This window comes from Corvus kubaryi, unplaced genomic scaffold (genome assembly GCF_017639235.1).
Source record: "Corvus kubaryi isolate FWS band 111438036 unplaced genomic scaffold, C.kubaryi_AGA036_p1.0 37300, whole genome shotgun sequence".
Classification (NCBI taxonomy): Eukaryota; Metazoa; Chordata; class Aves; order Passeriformes; family Corvidae; genus Corvus; species Corvus kubaryi.
The window spans coordinates 6,126,034-6,144,302 of NW_024581093.1; the positions used below are offsets into that span (position 1 = coordinate 6,126,034).

The window sequence follows — 18,269 nt, forward strand, 5'->3', positions numbered from 1 at the left end:
AGTTCCTGAAAAACCCTACAAAGCCACAGTCTAAACTGCATCAAGAGGCAGAGTAACATCCAAGCAGGAATGCAAGTCCCACAATAGCCTAAACATTACAGAGCTTTAGAACTTTAGAAGTGGAGCATCCTCATGCTGCTCCTGCTCCAAAATGCACCTTCAAAGGGAAGTTTATGGTAAGCGGCTTATTACAGTCCTTTTAAAATTTCACTTTAAGGCTCAAGGATTTGCTTTTCTCTTGTCCAAACACTACCGAGCCAAACCAGGCTCATCATAGGAGTGTCAGGAACACCCTCTACACCCAGTGGCGGCAGCCAGGAATAAAGCTGCCTCTGAGGAAAGAGCTCAGCACTAATGACAAAAATGGCACAAAGGTGAAATCTTCCAGAGCTACAGGGATGGTTAAGCCGGAACAGACCATTTAGGTCAGGATGTCACCTCAAGGCCAGGGCAAAACCTGTTTTTTAACTTTGTGCTAAGCAGAATCAGACCCCCTTGGAACACCCCTTCCAGTCCCTGAGGAATCACACACAGACTGATGATTTTAACACACCCAGCTGAAGCCCATGAACTTGTCCAATACTTCATGAAGCCATTTACACTTTTGTCACTGCAGGGGCTGACAAAAAATCCAGTCCTCTCAAGACTCTCTATAGTAGTCATTCAGACAGGAGTTAATTCTTTTCCCTCCAGTGTGTTTAGGAACTGCTCACACGGAGCAGCTGAACTACGAACTAAGGAGGAAGCATTGCTTTTGTTTCGACTCTCTAAAAGGCAGGCAAGACTTCCAAAAAGCAATTAGTAAGAAATACTCCTCTGTGATTTCAGACTGTAAAGAAGGGGCATACAGTGGAGGTGTGGGGAAGAGTCCAAAGCAAATTAAATAAATTTCATCAATAATAAGTAATAAATTTAAAAGATCAAACAAGCAGACATGTAAATAAAATATGGAATAGCCTGGGCCCAACTCTAAAGAAGGTACCTAGGGCTTCCCTCGATCTCCCTGTACTGCCACTCTGGAAGTGAAAAATCATGTGTCAAGGCCAGAAAAGGTCACAACCAAGTAAAAAAGCATTTTGCTGACAACTCTCCCAGACATTTCACACCTCACCAAAAGCCCCCAACATCTAATGCTAAACCCTGTGCAGCCCTCCCTAAAGGCGGCTGCCCCACCATCCCCACATCTTGTGACTACTGGGCCGGCCAGGGAGTGCCAGGCAGGCCTCCAAGCACAGCTCGTGCCTCTGCATCACCTCCCCAAACCGTGCTGCACAAGTAGGACAACCCCACCGTACAGGTTTCTCCCTCCCACAGGAGGCCTCAGACACCCCCACACCTCCATATCACCTGAGCCCATGCTCCACATCAGCCGGGTGGGCCACCAGCACCCTGAGCTCCTCCAGTGCCCACTGCCCTCCTATCTCCCCCCTCAGGAACCTGAGCTCCCACTGCTCTCATCTCTCCCTCCTCAGGACACCCAGTGCCCACCGGCCTCACCTCTCCCTCCTCACGACCCCCAGTGCCCACCAGCCTCAGCTCTGCCCCCTCAGGACCCACAGCGCCCACTGCCCTCACCTCTCCCTCCTCACGACCCTCAGCGCCCACTGCCCTCACCTCTCCCTCCTCACGACCCTCAGCGCCCACTGCCCTCACCTCTCTCCCTCCTCAGGACGCCCAGAGCCCACTGCCCTCACCTCTCTCCCTCCTCAGGACGCCCAGAGCCCACTGCCCTCACCTCTCTCCCTCCTCAGGACGCCCAGAGCCCACTGCCCTCACACCTCTCCCGCGTCAGGGCCGAGCACTTCAGCGCCTCGTGCTCCAACGGCCCTCCAACAGCTCAACCGAAGCCACCCTGCCCGTCAAGGCGGCCCCGCGCTCCTATTGGCTGCTGCAGCCCCCGCTGTCCTCCCATTGGCTGCCGGCCGGCCAAGGCCCGCCCTGCCGCCGCAGCCGTGTCCCACGCGCCGTGCCCCGAGGGCAGCGCGCGCCGTGGTGGGCGCAGGGCCGGCCCCGTGCGCTCCTCAGCCCCCAACACCTCCCCTTTGGGACAGCAGCACTGTGGGCCCAGCTTCCTGCTGCTTCCCCTCCCTCCCCTCCACCGCCTCACCTGCCCAAGGCACCGCTGGCTGCTCGGAAGCTGCCGGAATCTCGAGGAGTGGGGAAATTGCTACCTTGGCTTCTTTGGCGAAGGGAGGCGTTTTGGGGAAAGCCGTGAAACGTCTTGAAATAATTACCAGTTTGTACTAAAGAAACAAAAGACTTTCCGTTTAAGGGGAAAAAACACCCGATGCATCATAGAGTTGGAAGCTGCAGCTATAGATACTGATGGAATAACTTCTATTCCAGTGTTCAGAGTGGGAGAGAATACCAAGGTTATGCACCACCTTGGATCTTCCTGGACTCACAAAAGCAGACGGCTGGCACCAAGCTGGAGGCTGGTGACAATACGGGGTGACAAACGCTGCACCAAAACACACACTTTCAAGATGCCCAACTCACATGGATCCATCCTGTGTGATGAGTCTCTCCCCCCAGTATTTCACTTCCTTGAAACAAATGAGTCACTATTTCAGCCTCTGTTCTGTATTTTTCCTCCTCCTAGAATTCCTTGCCCTCTACCATGAAGACTGGAATTGAAAGCCTTGCCACACACCCCCTCTGCATTCAGAGACAAAAAGGTTAGAACGAACCCACATTTTAGGTTGTTTGGGTTGGTTGGGTTTTTTTCATCTTGCAGACTTCGAGCCAAGTTTTGTGATGGAGGTGTTTGACTCATTGTTTCTAACATTTTAGACTCCCAACAGTAAAGCACGTTAATCTTGGACTCGTTCTGGCAGTAAATGTAACATGACTCCTCGGGGCTACTGAGCCTTGTGACCGTTCCAGCAACCATCAAAGGGGAGCTGGAGTTCTGGGAAAAATACCGACTGGCAGCATTTTGCCCCGCACATCATCCTGCCAGTGGCGGGAGCCTGACAGCTTCATCCACAGGGCCAGGGAACAGCTGGGGTCAGAGGCCACCTGAGTCAGCCACATCTAGCAAACACTTTGCTAAACCTTTTCCTGTGAATCCCTTAAGCCCTTGGTGCTCCTGATTATGGAAAGGGAGAGCACTGCTCCACACCCGATCTCTGATCTCTGAAGGGTTAAGCTTCAACAACAATTTCTCAACTGTTTCCTAATTGTCTGCCTGCCCTCCCACCTAGGCTGCCATACCTACTCAAGCGCTTTTTGCCAGCCATTTTGCATACGAGAGCAAAAAGAAAACTCTCCAAGAAAGACTTCACAGGCCTTAGAGAGCATGATGTACTCACACAGGCATCCTGCTGAATGCACTGCAGGATGTGCTTGGCTGGAATCAGGAAGTCTATGAGGTAGTGCAGTCCATCCCCACGGTACGTCTTCTCCACCACATCAAAAACTTGGCACAGAACAGTGGCTGCGGTAGCCTCAAATGGAGGGTAGAGTGCTGATAACGTGCTCTGAATGCAGCCGTCCAGTGATTCCGAGTCCTGCCGAGAGAGAAAGTGTTAGTGGTACCAGGGCACAATTTTCCCAACACCCAGGAGCGCAGCCATCTCCAAATGCAGGAGGAACGAAGATCAAAGGAACCAAGTGCTGTCCTTTCTAGCTTCTTTTGGCACCAGCGATTCCAGGTAAACACAAAAAAGCTCTCCCAAAACGGGAGTGGAGTGCTCACAGAGTGCTGCGCACAGCGGCGAGAATTCCCAGCTTTTGCTTACGCAGCAAGTCTTTCTCCTGCCTGCGCGGGGTGGGGCGGCTGTTAGACCACACCGCAGCACGTGAGCGAGACAGTCATGGGGTGGGCGCATCACCAGCCCCGTATTTTGGGTACCCTCCTTGGTGGGCTAAGGGCTGAAGCTCCTCAGCCTCCTGCGCTCTGGAGTTCCAGCACAGGATAAGGTGCCAGAGCTGTTTGGTCCTGTGGAAAGCCATTCACCAGTGCAACTCCTCATTATTCAAAGCTGTTTTCCTCTCATGAAAGGTTCCACTCCAGGTGCCAGGAACTTTCTGCAGTGCGAGATGCCTCACACCAGGATTCACACACTGCATGTGAACAGGGCTGCCTGTGGTCCCTGAGCACACCCAGTGATACCTAGGATGCCTGTTCAGGGGGATCAGAAGCAATCCCTGCATCCACCTTCATTTGGGAGAACCTGCCAGCCAGAGCCTGCCCAGAGTGTCAGGACCAATTCCAGTGCTGGAGGCCAAATTCTGAGTTATTGCATGGGTGTAAATCAAGAGAGCTTGCCAAAAAAGTAACAATAAAAAAAATATAAAGCTGTACATAATCTGGAGAGAGGATCAGGATCCCTCCTTTCTTTTCTATTTTGGAGGGGATCCCTTCGGCTAACTTACAGCCAGTGGGAATAAGTTTTGCTACAAAACCAAATGAAAGTTTACTTAAGTGTCTGGCCAGATCCTCATCTGATCTAAATCCACCTCCTTTCACTAGAAACAAGAAAAGCACTTCAGCTGCTGGCCCAGAAGCCCTACAGCCTCCTGTAGAACAGGAACAACTGCATGGACATGCCTGAAAACACACTTCAGTCCCACGGCAAGATTGGGAGAGGAAGTTAAACAAAGCAGTGCCACAACAGCTTATGGCACAACCCGGGAACAGTAGAACAAGGGGATCAGGAGGAAACAAACCATTTCACTGCTTCCACTTCATGGCAGCACATCACTGCAGATGCCTCCACTGGCCTGAGAAAGTTCAACAGTCTCAGAGCATGCCTGAACTGACCTGCAGCCCAGCAGAAATGATGCTCCTCACACAAGCCTTCCCATCTCTCGCAGTTTAACAATCTCCAAGTTCCTCCTTTAGAGGGTTGGGTGTTTTAAGCACAATATAAACTCCCTGCTCTGATGTAAAGCCGCCTTGTAGGACAGCCTGTGGGACTGCACGGGAGAGGGGAGGATGCCCAGGTGATGCCTCCACAATCCCTGCCTGCAACGAGCTGGCAGAACTCTGGTGACAGGCAAACCACACACTGCCTGTGGGACAGTACTACTTCCTTACCTTTTCTGCTGCTTCTCCTGATGTCAGCAACAAGCAAGGCCAGATGGCAGCAGGCCCTAAAGTGTCCACACCTTTTCTGAGAGACCAGCTGCTTCCTGCAATACTCCTCAAGGCCAATGCAACCAGATAAACGGAGGTTAAGGAGCTATTTTTCATACTCATGGAATCATAGATTATCCTGAGTTGGAATTCTTAATCCAATATTCTTAACCCAAGAATTCCAAAAGCAGTAGCCCTATGTGCATGCTACCAAGTGCTGAATTCTAGGGATGAGCATTTAACCCCAATTCAAAATAGGAGAAGAAGGCTGTTTTAAACAATTTACTTTCCATTCAGAAGAATAATAACCTCTGTTGACACCAACCTGCCCCAGCAAGTGCCTGTGACCTAGTCAGACAAAAGTGGCCTTCACACAGATGCTCTCCCGCCCCACCAGTCACCTGCTTGGGCACTGTCACTGTAGCATTGCTGCTGGCAGCATTTGACAACAATCTCCGTCTGACCCTCCACAGCCCGCAAGTTCAAAATATCAGTCAAAACCAGCAGGAGTTGGTTTTGTGCCATCTTCTGTCCCCATGCCCTGCTTGAGCAAAATTCTTTCAGATATCAATCCCTCCCAAAAATAAATCTGTTAAATTTACTGTTGCAAATAAAACAAAGAAGTCAAAATATTTGCACATGAGTCAGTGCATCGCTGTAAGGTTCTCACACCATTCCTGCTGCCTTAGCCTTCACAAAACAATTATTAACATTGGCACCAAATCAAAAATCTTTTATATGGTTAAAATAAACCAGGTCGTACGTTATCCTTTCTTTAGTAAAATACAGAATAACCATGGCCTGTAGCCATTGCAGAGGGCAGTGCTAACTGCACTCCAGAGCACAGAGGCTTTATCTCCCTCTGGCTAGACTGTACCACAAAGCTATTATAGCTGTGTAGGTTTCTAAGGGATAGAGAGATGGTTTCAACCACGACCTTTTGGTAGAAAGAGATGTTTGCACCAATCTCTGCTAATTCTGCAGGAAAAGCCCCAAACTGGAAGTAGATTCCCACATCCCACTGTGCTACATGGGATTGTAGCACCAGCATCCTTGGGAAGCTACAGAACAAGGACGGATGCAGCCTCTGTGTGCCGCAGAGGAACGTGGAGATGATACTGCTTTTCTGTGCTCCCATGCAGGATGGTCACGCAGGGATAGCTCCTGTCTGGATGGAGGGTGAAATATGGCAGAAGGTAGAATATGGCAGAGCTTGGAGCCTCCAACAGCGACAGATTCTCCTTCAATAAGGGACTCGTTAACCCAGCTCACAATCCTAGGAACAGGGTTGCTTATTCGCACTAATTAATTTCTCAGATTGCAGAGGGGCTGGAGGAAAGCACCTCAGCCAGGACTGCAAGAGGCCCCAAGGTCCTGCTGTGGAATGCCAGAGCACAGATGGGCAGCCTCACACATCTGCAGGCAGGGCCGGCTGCCATGCACATTGAGGAGACAGGGTTTGCAGGCACAGAGAACTCATATAAACCAGAGAAGGGGATAGTGCCCTGTGGTCCTGAGGCTGATAAACCTGAAGTCTAGAGCCCATCTCACCTACAAACAACATCATGGAATCATAGAATGAGTAAGGTTGGAAGGGACCACTGGAGGTCATGTAGTCCAACCTCCCTGCTCCAGGGTCCCCTAGACCATGCTAGGAGCCCCCTAGACCCCTGCAGGCTCCCCTAGAGCATGTTACTCCAGACAGCTTTTGAATATCTCTAGAGAAGGAGACTCCACAGTCTCTGGGCAACTTGTTCAGAGGTTCCATCCCTTATCTCAAACAGGCGATGTAACCTCCAGCAGGCACGAGGAGAAACTTCTGTGACCCAGGATGAGTGAACAGCATCTGGAGAGCAGGAGAATTAGCTAAACCTAACAAAGATCCACAAGAGGGGGCACTCCTGCCCCAGCACCCTTCCACTACAACCACCCCACAGTGGCCCCCAAGAGCTGGCAGAGCCTGGCACAGGAGTTTCCTGAAAAAACGGCCTCCTTCAGGGACTGCAAATTTCAAGTTTCCCTGCCTCCAACACTGTTGCCACATCCCTCTCACAGGAAAGGTCCTGGACATGTGCTCCTTTTCAGCCACTGGGCACAAACGCCAACAGGAGCACTTTCCAAGCAAGCCAGAGAGCATCTCCCCAAGCAAAAGGAGCCTTGGGATTCAAATGATTCTTTGTCAATAGCATGGGAGGACCTATAAACTCCAGCTCACTGCCACCACACCTCCCAAAAGAGAAACATGCTTTTAAAATAACTCCTCTATAAATCAAGGCGCTAAATAAAGCCCAGGTTAAGGTCACGTCCGGCCAAACTGGCTTTCACTGCTGCTCAGCTGGGAGCCAGCTGCTGGTGCAGGGGCTGGAGCACAGGGAGGGAAGAGGAAAGCACCACATGGGGATGGGATGGGCTCCACGGGCTGAGCTGTGTGACAGGAACAACCTAGCATGGTCCCGCCCAGGAGGCCGGAGGAGCAGTGAGAACCCAGGAGAACTTCACAGCTGGCAGAGGGCTTGGGTCTTGTTGCGGTGACCCAGCCGAACACTGGGGTGGGTGGGCTGCCCTCCCTCCCCTGCATATCACAGGAGTCACAGATGCTGTGACAAGTAGAACAATAGAGACTGCTGTGGCAAAGTTCTGCTGCTCAGCCCTTAGAGTCCCACTCCATCACAAACTGCACCAAGAACCAGGAGTCAATCAGAAATGAGGCTGCAAGTGCCTGGGCAGAAGAGGAGCCCAGAAGCTGTTGCAACCCTGCTCAGGGGACACATCTACTTCTCCTGGTGCAAGCAGACACTGCAGGATGGGAGAGGAGCCTGTCATGAGGCATCTAGAGCTTCTTGGGCTTTTCTAGGTGCACTCACTGAATTTTCTGCCTACCTTTGTGGGCATGAAGAGAGCAACATAGCAGCGCCAGCCACTGGGAACTCCTGTCATTCTACATTTCTTTCTGAAGCAGGACTGAACTTCTTCCTCTTTGGGACCTACTGCTTACCAATTAAGTCTGAGCCCTGGAGAACCTCCTACAAGCTTGGAGAACAAGAAGTCAGCCTGCCTGGGGAGCAGAGAGATCATCCCCAGGGCTACACACACACTTCACACAGCATCAGAATACCTGTGCTCTTCAAGCAGGAGACAGCAACCCAAGTGGCTCAGGAAAATATAAGTCAGTGCAGGGGAGGGCTGCAATGCCGCTGGACCCACCTGGGACCACAGGCCTTGGCAGCATTTTCCCTACAACTCACCCAAGCACTTTGCTCATTTTGCCTACAAAGTATTGAGTCTTGGTCAAGATGAACATGAAGAGGCACAGATCTTCCCTGCTGACAGCACAGATGCTGTCTGCAGACTACTAAAAAAGATTGTTTTGGTGAGGCCAGACTAACAGTTTGACTAACCCATGACTTATGGCAGACAACGCTCCTTTCCAGCAGGCTGGACTGGCCCATGTAGCACGCTGAGGATTCATCTTGCAACAGAAATATAGCTAAAGAATCTACAGCTCTGCACTCAAAAACCTACACCCTCATTTGAGCTGCCAAAAAATGAAACTACATGTCCCAAAGTGCCCCAGTTAAATCCAGAGCCTGCCGTGGCTTGGCAGAGCAAGGAGCATAGCTGGGCAGTGGAGCAGAGCCCGGCGAGGCTGCGAGCGCAGCGAGTGGTGCCCGTGGTACACCCAGCTCTGAGTCATCCAGCATCTCGGCTCCCGCTCAGCAGGGAGGCCTTGCCAGGAGCTCCCGCAACTTTGCCCTTCTTCTGCCGGCTGCCAGGAGCCTGGCCAAGTCCTGCACGCACCCACTTTCTCCCCTCTTGCCCAGGTGCCAAGACACAGTGCGAAGGCAGGACAGGAGAGACCAGAGTGTGCAAAGGTGAGGGGAAGAAATGACCCAACCCTCCCACACCCCAGACTGGAAAGTAGAAATAACAGCAAAATTGGGGAGAGGCAGAGCTCCAAGCAGCACAACACAGCACCTGCCCATGGCTCCCAGCCAGCTTTGGGACTGGGGGGAAAAAAGGAGCTCACAGCAGGCACTGAGCAGGGCTGGGTTAGCTGGTCCTGCCGCCAGCAAAGGCTGCTGTGCTGCACCGCTTGGCTGGGGCTGCTCAGCTCTCAGCTGATGTGAGAAACCTCATTTCCAGTAAAAACAGACCTCTGGGCTTTCCATGAAGCCTTTCCACTTTCTGACACAAAGCCGAAAGACAGGCTGCTTTGCCTTTAAATAAAAGAGACATTTCTGTGTTCAGAAAGGTCTTTGGCTAAAAACAAGGCTTGTTTTTTCTGACAAAATTTGAGATTTCCCACTCCATTGCTGCAGAGAGGAGAACCCTCCCAGCCCCATTTCCTGAGCTGTTCTAATCACAGCGGCAATGAGTTCAAGAGAGAAAAATCTTCCCAGAGCAAGTGCCAGCTCCCCCCTCTGCTGCTCGCTCTGAGGCTCAGGGGGAGGCTGAGAGAGGGCGCTTGCCTTCGGCACCCTGCCTTCCTCTGGATAAAATAATGTATTATTAAGTGGTGCAGCTGTAAAGGTAGGCATTCCCACTCCTGTAATTACACCACCTTCCTGTGAGATAACCAAGAACAGTTCTACCTGCTCTTTGGGCTATTGTTTTAGGCTTTCCAGGGAGAAAAGCACAGCACCCAGTTCCACTTGGGAGGCAAGTGTTTACAGCCTCACCCAGGCCAGCTTTGCTGAAGGGCTGTACCTCCAAAAGCAAGCTGCTTTCTGCATGCTGCCATGGCATCCCTTGCAGAGGGGGCATGGCTGTAGCCTAGCTCAGCTCCCCTGTCACTGGGGCAGGCAGGACTGCTCCACAGCCTGTGGATGAACCAGCTCCTACAGCTTTACAGGGAGTGGTGCTCTGCAGACAGAGCTGAGAGAATCATTTCCAGATGCCTCCCTCTGTTCTCCCAGCCCTACTCCGTGTTGACGCGGTTGCGGCAGCCAAAGCAGCTCCTACTGGGCAGCACACAGGATTATCATTCCAGGCACTGCAGGAAAACAAGCGCTTGGAAGCGATTAACTCATGATCTTTCATTTAATTAAACAAAGGGGAAAATGATGTATTTGCTTTTCAGCTCCGAGGTCCCTGTTCTGCGCATGCTGTAGGTCTGGGCGTGCGCAGCTGGGGAAAGGCAGGCCCAAAGCTGGGTGATCTCCCCAAGCTCAGGCTTGGTTTGTTTTCACTCAAGAGGGACGCCCCAGGTTGATTTGAAAGTGAAGCATGATCTCCTGTGAGCTTTAAGCTTTGGAGTGCACGGCTACAGCAATGCTGTCCTTACACTGGAGCAAAAGGCAGGGAATAGCAGGCAGCAGGGGCAGCCTAGTTCAGGTACATCCCCAGCTCTGCACCACACTGCAGGTGGCCCAACACAGGCATTATCATATGGAACATGACCGGTCACCTGAGCCTGCTCCCCAGCTCACAAGACCCCTATTTACTTGGGTCTAATACAGCACCTTCCCCCTAATTCACCTTACTCCCCTCTACCCTTCAGGTTTTTGTACTCCAGCTTTTCTGGAAGAGAGCTTGTAACTTTCTCCTTTGACTGTGCAACATCCAACACATCAGAAGAGCTGCTGACAACTGCTGAAGATTAAAGGGGCCAAAGTGGGAGTGACCCACAATCCAAAAAAGTTGTCTTTTAGTCAGAGAGAAGAAGAACTGGGAAATGGAGACAAGCATTTCCTCACAGGGACATGTCTTGCTCCCAAACGAGTTCTCAGTGTACTGAGCAGGAGGTAGGTCTTATCCATAGCAACACATGAGCCCTGCTCTCAAAGACCAGTTACTTTCTATTAGAAATAGATCAAGGAGATGATATAGGTGTTTAAAGGGCAGCTGAGTGAACAGATCAAAGCCCTGTCCTTAAACAGACATCTTCCAGCTGAAGCAAGGCCCTGCAAGTGGATGAGAAGAGTTGTGTTTAAAACATCATCCTACAGCTGGACACCAGCTTAATCTGTTTTAGTTTAATCAAGGGATTAAGTCCTTAATCTGAAATAACTGTCTAAGCACAGATTTTTTTTTTTTTTTTTTTTTTAAATATCACTGGCATAGCTCTAATAATGCAATTAATTAACCAGGTTGTACTCCATGTGATACAAAGCTTTGGGTACTTTTAGAACAACCTTCCCAGCAACAGACTCATGCTGGAAGAGCCTGAGCACTGGCAGCCACAGTTTGACTGCCCGTTGTTAGCCGTGTGCACCTTCCCACCTCCTCGAGACTGCCTGGAGCTCGCCTCTTCACTCCCACTGCCAGACTGCACAGGCTGCCCTGCCTTGGGCACCGACACTCTGGCCGTGGCACCATATGCCACAGTCCAGCCAAGGACCTCCACATTCCAAATGTCATTTTCCTACAACAGGCTCAGACAAGGCTTGCTAAATCCGGTTAGATATCACAGACAGAGCCAAGAATTTCACAGGCCACTTCTATACAAGACAAGTCCTGAGACATTGCAGCTGACTCCCTTTCTTTATAGGGCTCTTTCTGCAAGTGCACTAAAAACCTTTCTCTCTGCTATCCAACAAAAGAAATTGCTTGAGCTCATTCACTGTATTATTAGTGACAGCATTTGCTCTGCTCTCAACTTCAGGCATTGGCATCCATCTGGCAAACCAACCCAAGCAGCAGCATGTTGTGCCCTTTCTCATTTCTGTCTAATGGGTACCAACTAATAGGGCACTCCAGGCAGATGAGAGATTTCTTTATACCAGCCAGCTGTAAAATACACTAAGTAAATTCTTCACCAAACAGATCAGCTCATTTTAACACCTTTTAGTCAGAGGTATTAGGCCACAGCCAACCCCTTGTGTTCAGACACCCATCTGGGGGCATCTTACAGCAGATGGGCAGCCGCCTGTGCTCAAAAAGAAAATGATAATCCTTCATCAGGCCAGCTGATGAGTGCCAAAAACGATCTTCATGGGGTCAGTATTTAGATTATTCGTTCTGTGCCAGTGTTGCATACATACATTCTGGACTCACGTTCAGATCTCACCCCTTCCCTTTGCAAGGTGCACGAGCTGCTGGACAGATTCCCATAGGGGCTGGTGGATTCTCCATGTTTTGCAACCTCCATAATTGAGGGTGGATGCCACAGAAAAATGATCCAGTTTTAGTTAAAGAGCTCCCAGACTCCATATGGGAGCTAGGTAACACTCTATGGTCCCAATATCCCATAACAGATGAGCCATAGTTCCTTTTGGCCTTAAACACACTGTGTTACCATGTGCTCATGAAATACAAGTCCTGCTATGTCAGAGAGGGACAGAAACTGCTCTGAAGCAGAGATGCAATTCCAGGAGGGGATGGCTGAGTGCATGAGAAAACAGTAAGTGCAGAAGGACCTTCCTTGGAGGAGCACATCCCTGCACACCATTGACAGGAGAAAGCATCCAGCAGCAGTGATCAGATGCGTCTTAGGAAGAGGCTGTGAGGAAGGATGAGCCAGAAGGACAGAGCAGGCAGCTCAGAGATATCCATGGCTATGCCAGCTCAGCCATGGCCACTCCAAGAAGCATCAGTCTGTGCTGAAGAAGGGAGAAGTGTTCCTGGTCAGAGGGACCAAGATTTGTTCCAAAACTCTCTGAGCTCACTGGGGAACAGACACATGTGTGCTCAAGTTCTCCTCCTGCCCCTAAGCAGCAAACCTGGGACAGATTCAGATGAAAACACTTCCCCTATATTTGGATACAGCACTAAATGCATGCTTCCCAGAAAGCTAAGTAAATCAGTCATAAATTCAGGGCATTTCTTTCATTAAACTCCCGAGTTAGAAAGGGGTGAACACAGGCTTTTAAAGCTACTCCCTTTATAGATTTTTTTTTTTCCAAACAGAAAACAGTCTCACGTGTCCCATTATTTCCATACATATCAAAGGAGGGTGGAGATTTAACTAGCAATTTCTAAAAGATCTTTGTGCACAGAAGGGACGTATGCCAAAACGTGGGTGGTTATAAGCCCAAACACAAAGGAGAATACATCCACAGGCATTTTTCCCCTTGATCCATTAACGGGTCTGCATACCAGCCTCCTGAGCATGAGAGGGACCTTGTTCAAAAGGTAAATGTATTCAGCAAGATGACAACAGACAGCAAATAACCCTTTAACCGTGTTCAAGGCTCAGCAACGCTGGGGTTTTGTTGGGAGGCACTGAGATTTGACAAGCGGCCTCAGGGAAGGTATCCTCCTGAAGGAACCTGCTCAGAAAGCCTCTGCCACACCTAACACAGGCTGCAAAGCTCAAGGTGGACACCTAGCTAAGGTCACCAGAACTCCAGCAGCTTTCCTTCTCTACAGCATGCAAACCACCACCCGGCCACAGCAGTGTGCCCTGTTGCAGGTGACCATAATGCCCCACAGAGATTACCACATCCACCAGTGTCCAGGAGGAGCACATGCAAGTCTTCTCTTTAGCTGAGCCATTTGATTCCATTCAAATGAGTGGCTGGTTGCACCAGCTGAGGCAAGGGTTCATCCTGGGCTTCCCAGGCAGATAGCAGGATGGCAAATCTGAGCAGACAGAAAGACTTTCAGATTTATTCTGTGCTGCTTTGATCTTGGAAGTTTCAGCTTGGTGTCCAGTGATGCAAAAAATAGGATACGTATGAAACCAGCACTTACCACAAGAAAGGCCCCCTTTTTTGGTAATATTTTAATGAAAGACTAAGCCAGCCAACAGAGATAAAGCACTTGGTGTGGCAGAGAGGTATTAGCATGGTCTAACCTTCAGAATCAACAAGGGCATGTCCACTCACTTCTCTGAGCTGCAAACCAGATATGAGTGGTGCAAAAACCACAGAGCATCCCATGGCCAGAAGTGGGCAGCTTTACCCTGGCAAGCTCTCCTTGCTTTTTACTGCTCTTCAGTCAGCAACATACCTGGTCCCGGTGCTACTACTCACTTTTTCAGACCTTGGCTACATTGATCTCTACAGGACTGGAACAGGGGGTTCCATCATGCATAGACAGCCAAGAACAGGCACAAAAAGTGCTCTGGTACGAGTGCCTACAGGTGGGTTCAGTTTATACTTTCTGCAGAAGACACCTTGATTGTTTCAACAGAGATTTTTTCCACACTTGAGTGCTAAAGAAGCCTCTAGCCCCTGTGATGTGACTTCCACCCACACTCAGCACCAATGCTCAGGTTAAGGCTGTGCACAGCCTGTAGGATGGTTCAGGTTTTACAAAGATTGGTTGCAGACAGGGTTACATTTGAGATGCAACTAGAAAATGAGGCTCTGTGGGATGAGTACTGTGCCTGTGCTCTAGAATTTAGAGGCAGACATGCTGGCTATCTTGTCTGAAGTGACCAGCCACAAAATGCTGACAAGGCTCTCATGTTATGATCTCTTCTGCTAGCAAGGTATACCCTCAGAGCCAACTGCCCACAGGAGTAGGTGGCCAGCAGCACTGCCAGAGGGGGTTATGCTACAGGATGCTGGTTTTCAGAAAATTAGTGCTGATATTCAGCATAGAGTCCTCCTTGGACACCTGTGTTGTCTCACCGTAAGCATCTGCTGTCTTGCATTCCTATGTGGTACTAGAATACATTTGGCAATTCCTGTGTGGAGATACCTGGATGCAGCTGGCCTGTCACTTGCATTTAGCCATTATTTTTATTGTTACAATGAACAGCATGTTCACCTGCCCAGTACTTTTAAAAAGAGGCTAGGCAAAATGCAAGTTGTCAACCTTGTTACCCCAGAGGAGGTGCTTTCAAACTGCTTCCATGTGCTCAGGATTATGTCTCTGGACTTTGTCTGTGTTCCAACATCTTGCTCATGGTTTTGGCACAGAAATAAAGAAAGAAGATCCCCAATGCTTAAAGCTCTTTGTGATTCCCAGACTCATTTCCTTCCCACCCTGGGAGAAGACGTAACTGGAGGATAAAAGACCCTATTTTTTGCTGAAACCCATCCTCTCTCCTACCAGCATAGAGGTGCCACCAGAGTTTCTCTGCAGGAAGCACCAGGAAAGGTGAATCCTGGGAATACCAGGGAAGGAAGATAGATCCCAAGTCACAAAAGCCATGATGGGTGAGCAAGATAGACAGAGCCCAGCCAGGCTCCTGCCTTGCTCTCACTACAGCATTTTTGCAGCTGCAGAAGTCACTTCTAGTGGAGGTGGGCTACTTTGGCCCAATGTGTCTCACCCATTTGGTGCTTTGGGCATCTCCCAGCTGCCACAACCCTACGTACCCATACACACATCAGCTCTAACACTGAAACCCCATAAAGAGGAATCACTTGTCTCACACAGAGCAGGGCAGCCAGCAGTTGTGCCTTGCCAGACATCCATCAGGAGCCAAGTCTCCAAGAGTCCTGCAGACTGCTGGAGGCCATGGAAGGTCTCCTGCAAGCCAGCAGACTGACACACATTCACTGAGATCCAAATCTTTTGCCTGCAGGGTTTGCTTGATTTACCAGGACACAAAAAACTCAAGTCCGTCAGAACAGCTTGGAGCTACCATCACAACTTAGTGGTGCACAGAAATGCACCTCCCAAAATGCAGCTTGGTCTACCACAACATTGAGAACAGACACCTGCCATGGACCAGAGGTGTCCACAATGTGGCCTGCACTCATTGCTGAGTCTGGTGCAGCTTGGCCTCTGGTTCCTATTCCTTCCAGCTGCACTCAGCACCTGAGAGGCACACGATCCCTCCTCAGCAGGGATACGTGGTCCTTGAATGCCCAACCATCTGGACTGCTCCACACAAAGGCCCCTGGCTTGACAGCTTTTGCATCACACATTAAAACAACATCAAGGAGGACCTGAACTGGGGCTGAAGCACTTGGGAATCAGAAAGACAGCTCCAACTTGAAAGAGCAGGGTAGCAGCAGCCAGTCTCTGCCTCAGGCCTCCCAGGGCAGAGTTTCACAAGCACTACTCCAGCCCATATGGCAAAATGCAGCCCATGGGACTATAAGGGATGGCACCAACCCTGCACAACCCCAAACAGTGCCCTCCTTCAATTTCAACTTCATAATATAAACTGCATAGACCAAAAATTGCCGGGAACACACTAGGCATGGAGTGAGGGAAAGAGGTCTTCTGACTGGGGTGGAGAAGTAGAAATGAGATGCCTGTAGGCCTCCACAGAAGGATGGCAGAGGAGAGTATACCATAGCTCTGACAGGCATGTGAGGGTAAAGAGCCCCACAGGATTCTCTGCAGAGGAGCTGGAGGGTGGCAAAGGAAAAAGGCATGGGTCTATAAACTTAGCTCAACTTGCAGAAGCCAGAAGTTGGTCAATTCATCCTTCAATTAAAGCCAGGTTTCTCCAGACTCAGAAGCTGAACTTTTAAGAAAGAGCAAGTCACTGCCAGGCACAGCAGCAACGCAAGCTGTTTGTCCCCCTCATGGACTTTGTTCCCTTTGCTGTGGGGAAGTGGCCCATGACATAGCAGGACACCTCCAGGAGATTTGGGGCTGCTGGGTACATGGATCTCAGCCTGAACCTAGGAGCAAACCATCCAAAGCTGACTGGTGCTCAGTGGGATGTCACCACAGGGCCAGCAATCCCTCCAGCCGCTGACAGCCCAGGGCTGGGCACCTCTGTTTGCAGGGCAGTGCCAGTGTGGCTGGGCAGGGGATGGCCCTGCAGCCACTCCCAGGGAGTCTGGGTGCTCTGCTGCCCACTGGGCTCACCATCCTTTCCCCTCTCCAAACAAGGATTCCCACGTGCAGAACTTGCCACTGAAAAGGAAGGGTCTGTGCCCAGCTCCAGGGATTCTCTGGATGCCCACCCTGGGCAGGAAAAAAGGCTCTGCAAGAGGGCAATGCCCACAGCCACAGAGCAGGATTGGCAAAGAGTGAGGGCAGGAGGAGAGCCCAGCATCCAGGCAGCACAAAAGACAAGGCTCTGCCGGAACTGACCCATCCCAGCTTCTCGTTCCAGCGCTGTACCCCGATAGGCACCTCGCAGGGGTCAGTGCCAACAAGAAGTCCGTGTCCCTGCAACCACCGCCCAGGACTGGCACCAAGAGTGCAGTGTGCCACTCGAGTAACGGGAAACGCCAAAAGAGCTGTTTCCCACTCCCGGCATTAGCGCCGTGCGCTGGCTCCGGGCGGGCTGCCCCGATAGCAGCTTCATCCCGCACAGCCCTGCTCGTGCCCAGGGCAAGAGCCCTTCGCAGACATTTCCTTACCATGTTCCCGGCCTCCTTTATTCCCCCTCACTTCCAAAGACAGCGTTTTTTCTCTTTTTCCTCCATGTGTGCGACGGGGCGTCTCCTCTCCCCTCCGACGTGAACCACCGAAGCACTTTGAGTTCTGGACTGTAATCCAAGCCCTCACCGCCCCCAGCACAGCTCCAACTAATCTAACTCATGACACTACCGGGGCTGAGCAGGGGACCTCGAAGGTTTCTCTGACAGCCAACTCCAGCGCTAGACGGCAGAGGGGCATAGCGAGAGCAGAGTGCCGCATCCCCCAGCCCTGCGGGGACCTTACAGACACCGGCAGAGCCAGAAGCGCTCCCGGGCTGCTCCTGACGGCATCGCTGCTGTCCGCGTCCCTCAGAGCGCCTGGCCCGCCGCACAGACCTGCTTAATGCAGACGCGTCGTGGCAGGGAGCTGCCTTCGCCCGGGAAGATCTAAAGAACTGCTAGAGGAGAATAAGGCAGGCATCCCGAGAAGGTCTCCAGCTTCCCAAAGAGGTTTCCAGCAAAATCCTCCCCCCTCGCCTCCTCTCGGCTTGTTTTTCTCTAAGTCCAGAGAAGTTTCTCAACTCCACGAGATCCTGAGGCACCGCTGCAGGTTAAGTAAAATGCCGAGAAGTACAGGGAGATCGCTCTGAAATACTGTTTTTCTGACTTCTAGAAGGAAAACAGAAAGCAGTGACCGCTTCAGGCAACAGCAACAAACTGCATTGGGATCGGGCGAGAGATGTGGAGACCTCACCCCCTCCCAAAGGAGGAAGTAATTTAACACGGCAAGTTTCTCCACCCCTCCATTAATTGTTTAAGATGGCCAGGGGCCAAAATACTGCCCGAGCAGTGGGGAAGGTCACCAAACAGGCAGGCAGCGGCCTCCAGAAGTGACAACGGGAAAGGGCAGAGCCACAGAGGCGGAGAGAGAGGAGAGAGGCAGGTGCCGCGGGGCATCCCAGGATCTGCTGACACAAAGGCTTTGTGTAACGGGAAGCAGGGCGGGAAGTGACACATAGGCA

General features: G+C 51.0%; 1 protein-coding gene across 7 annotated transcripts in view; it reads right to left on the reverse strand.

Annotated features, from left to right (window-relative positions):
- PLEKHG4 (pleckstrin homology and RhoGEF domain containing G4) overlaps nt 1-17,636 on the reverse strand; it is an 86,648-nt gene extending 69,012 nt beyond the window's left edge. For 6 of the 7 annotated variants that reach the window (XR_006015895.1, XM_042027303.1, XM_042027307.1 and 3 more), the window contains exons 1-2: nt 17,248-17,636; nt 3,315-3,512 (exon numbers count right to left, since the gene is read on the reverse strand). Coding sequence is in view for 5 of the 7 variants with exons in the window: in XM_042027303.1 (XP_041883237.1) it covers nt 3,315-3,512; nt 17,248-17,250 (201 nt within the window). In the remaining 2 variants the exon portion in view is untranslated. Of the gene's footprint in view, nt 1-3,314; nt 3,513-3,700; nt 3,762-17,247 lie in introns of those variants that run through there. The other variant, XM_042027308.1, reaches the window with a different exon arrangement.
- Between the last annotated feature and the right edge of the window lie 633 nt (nt 17,637-18,269).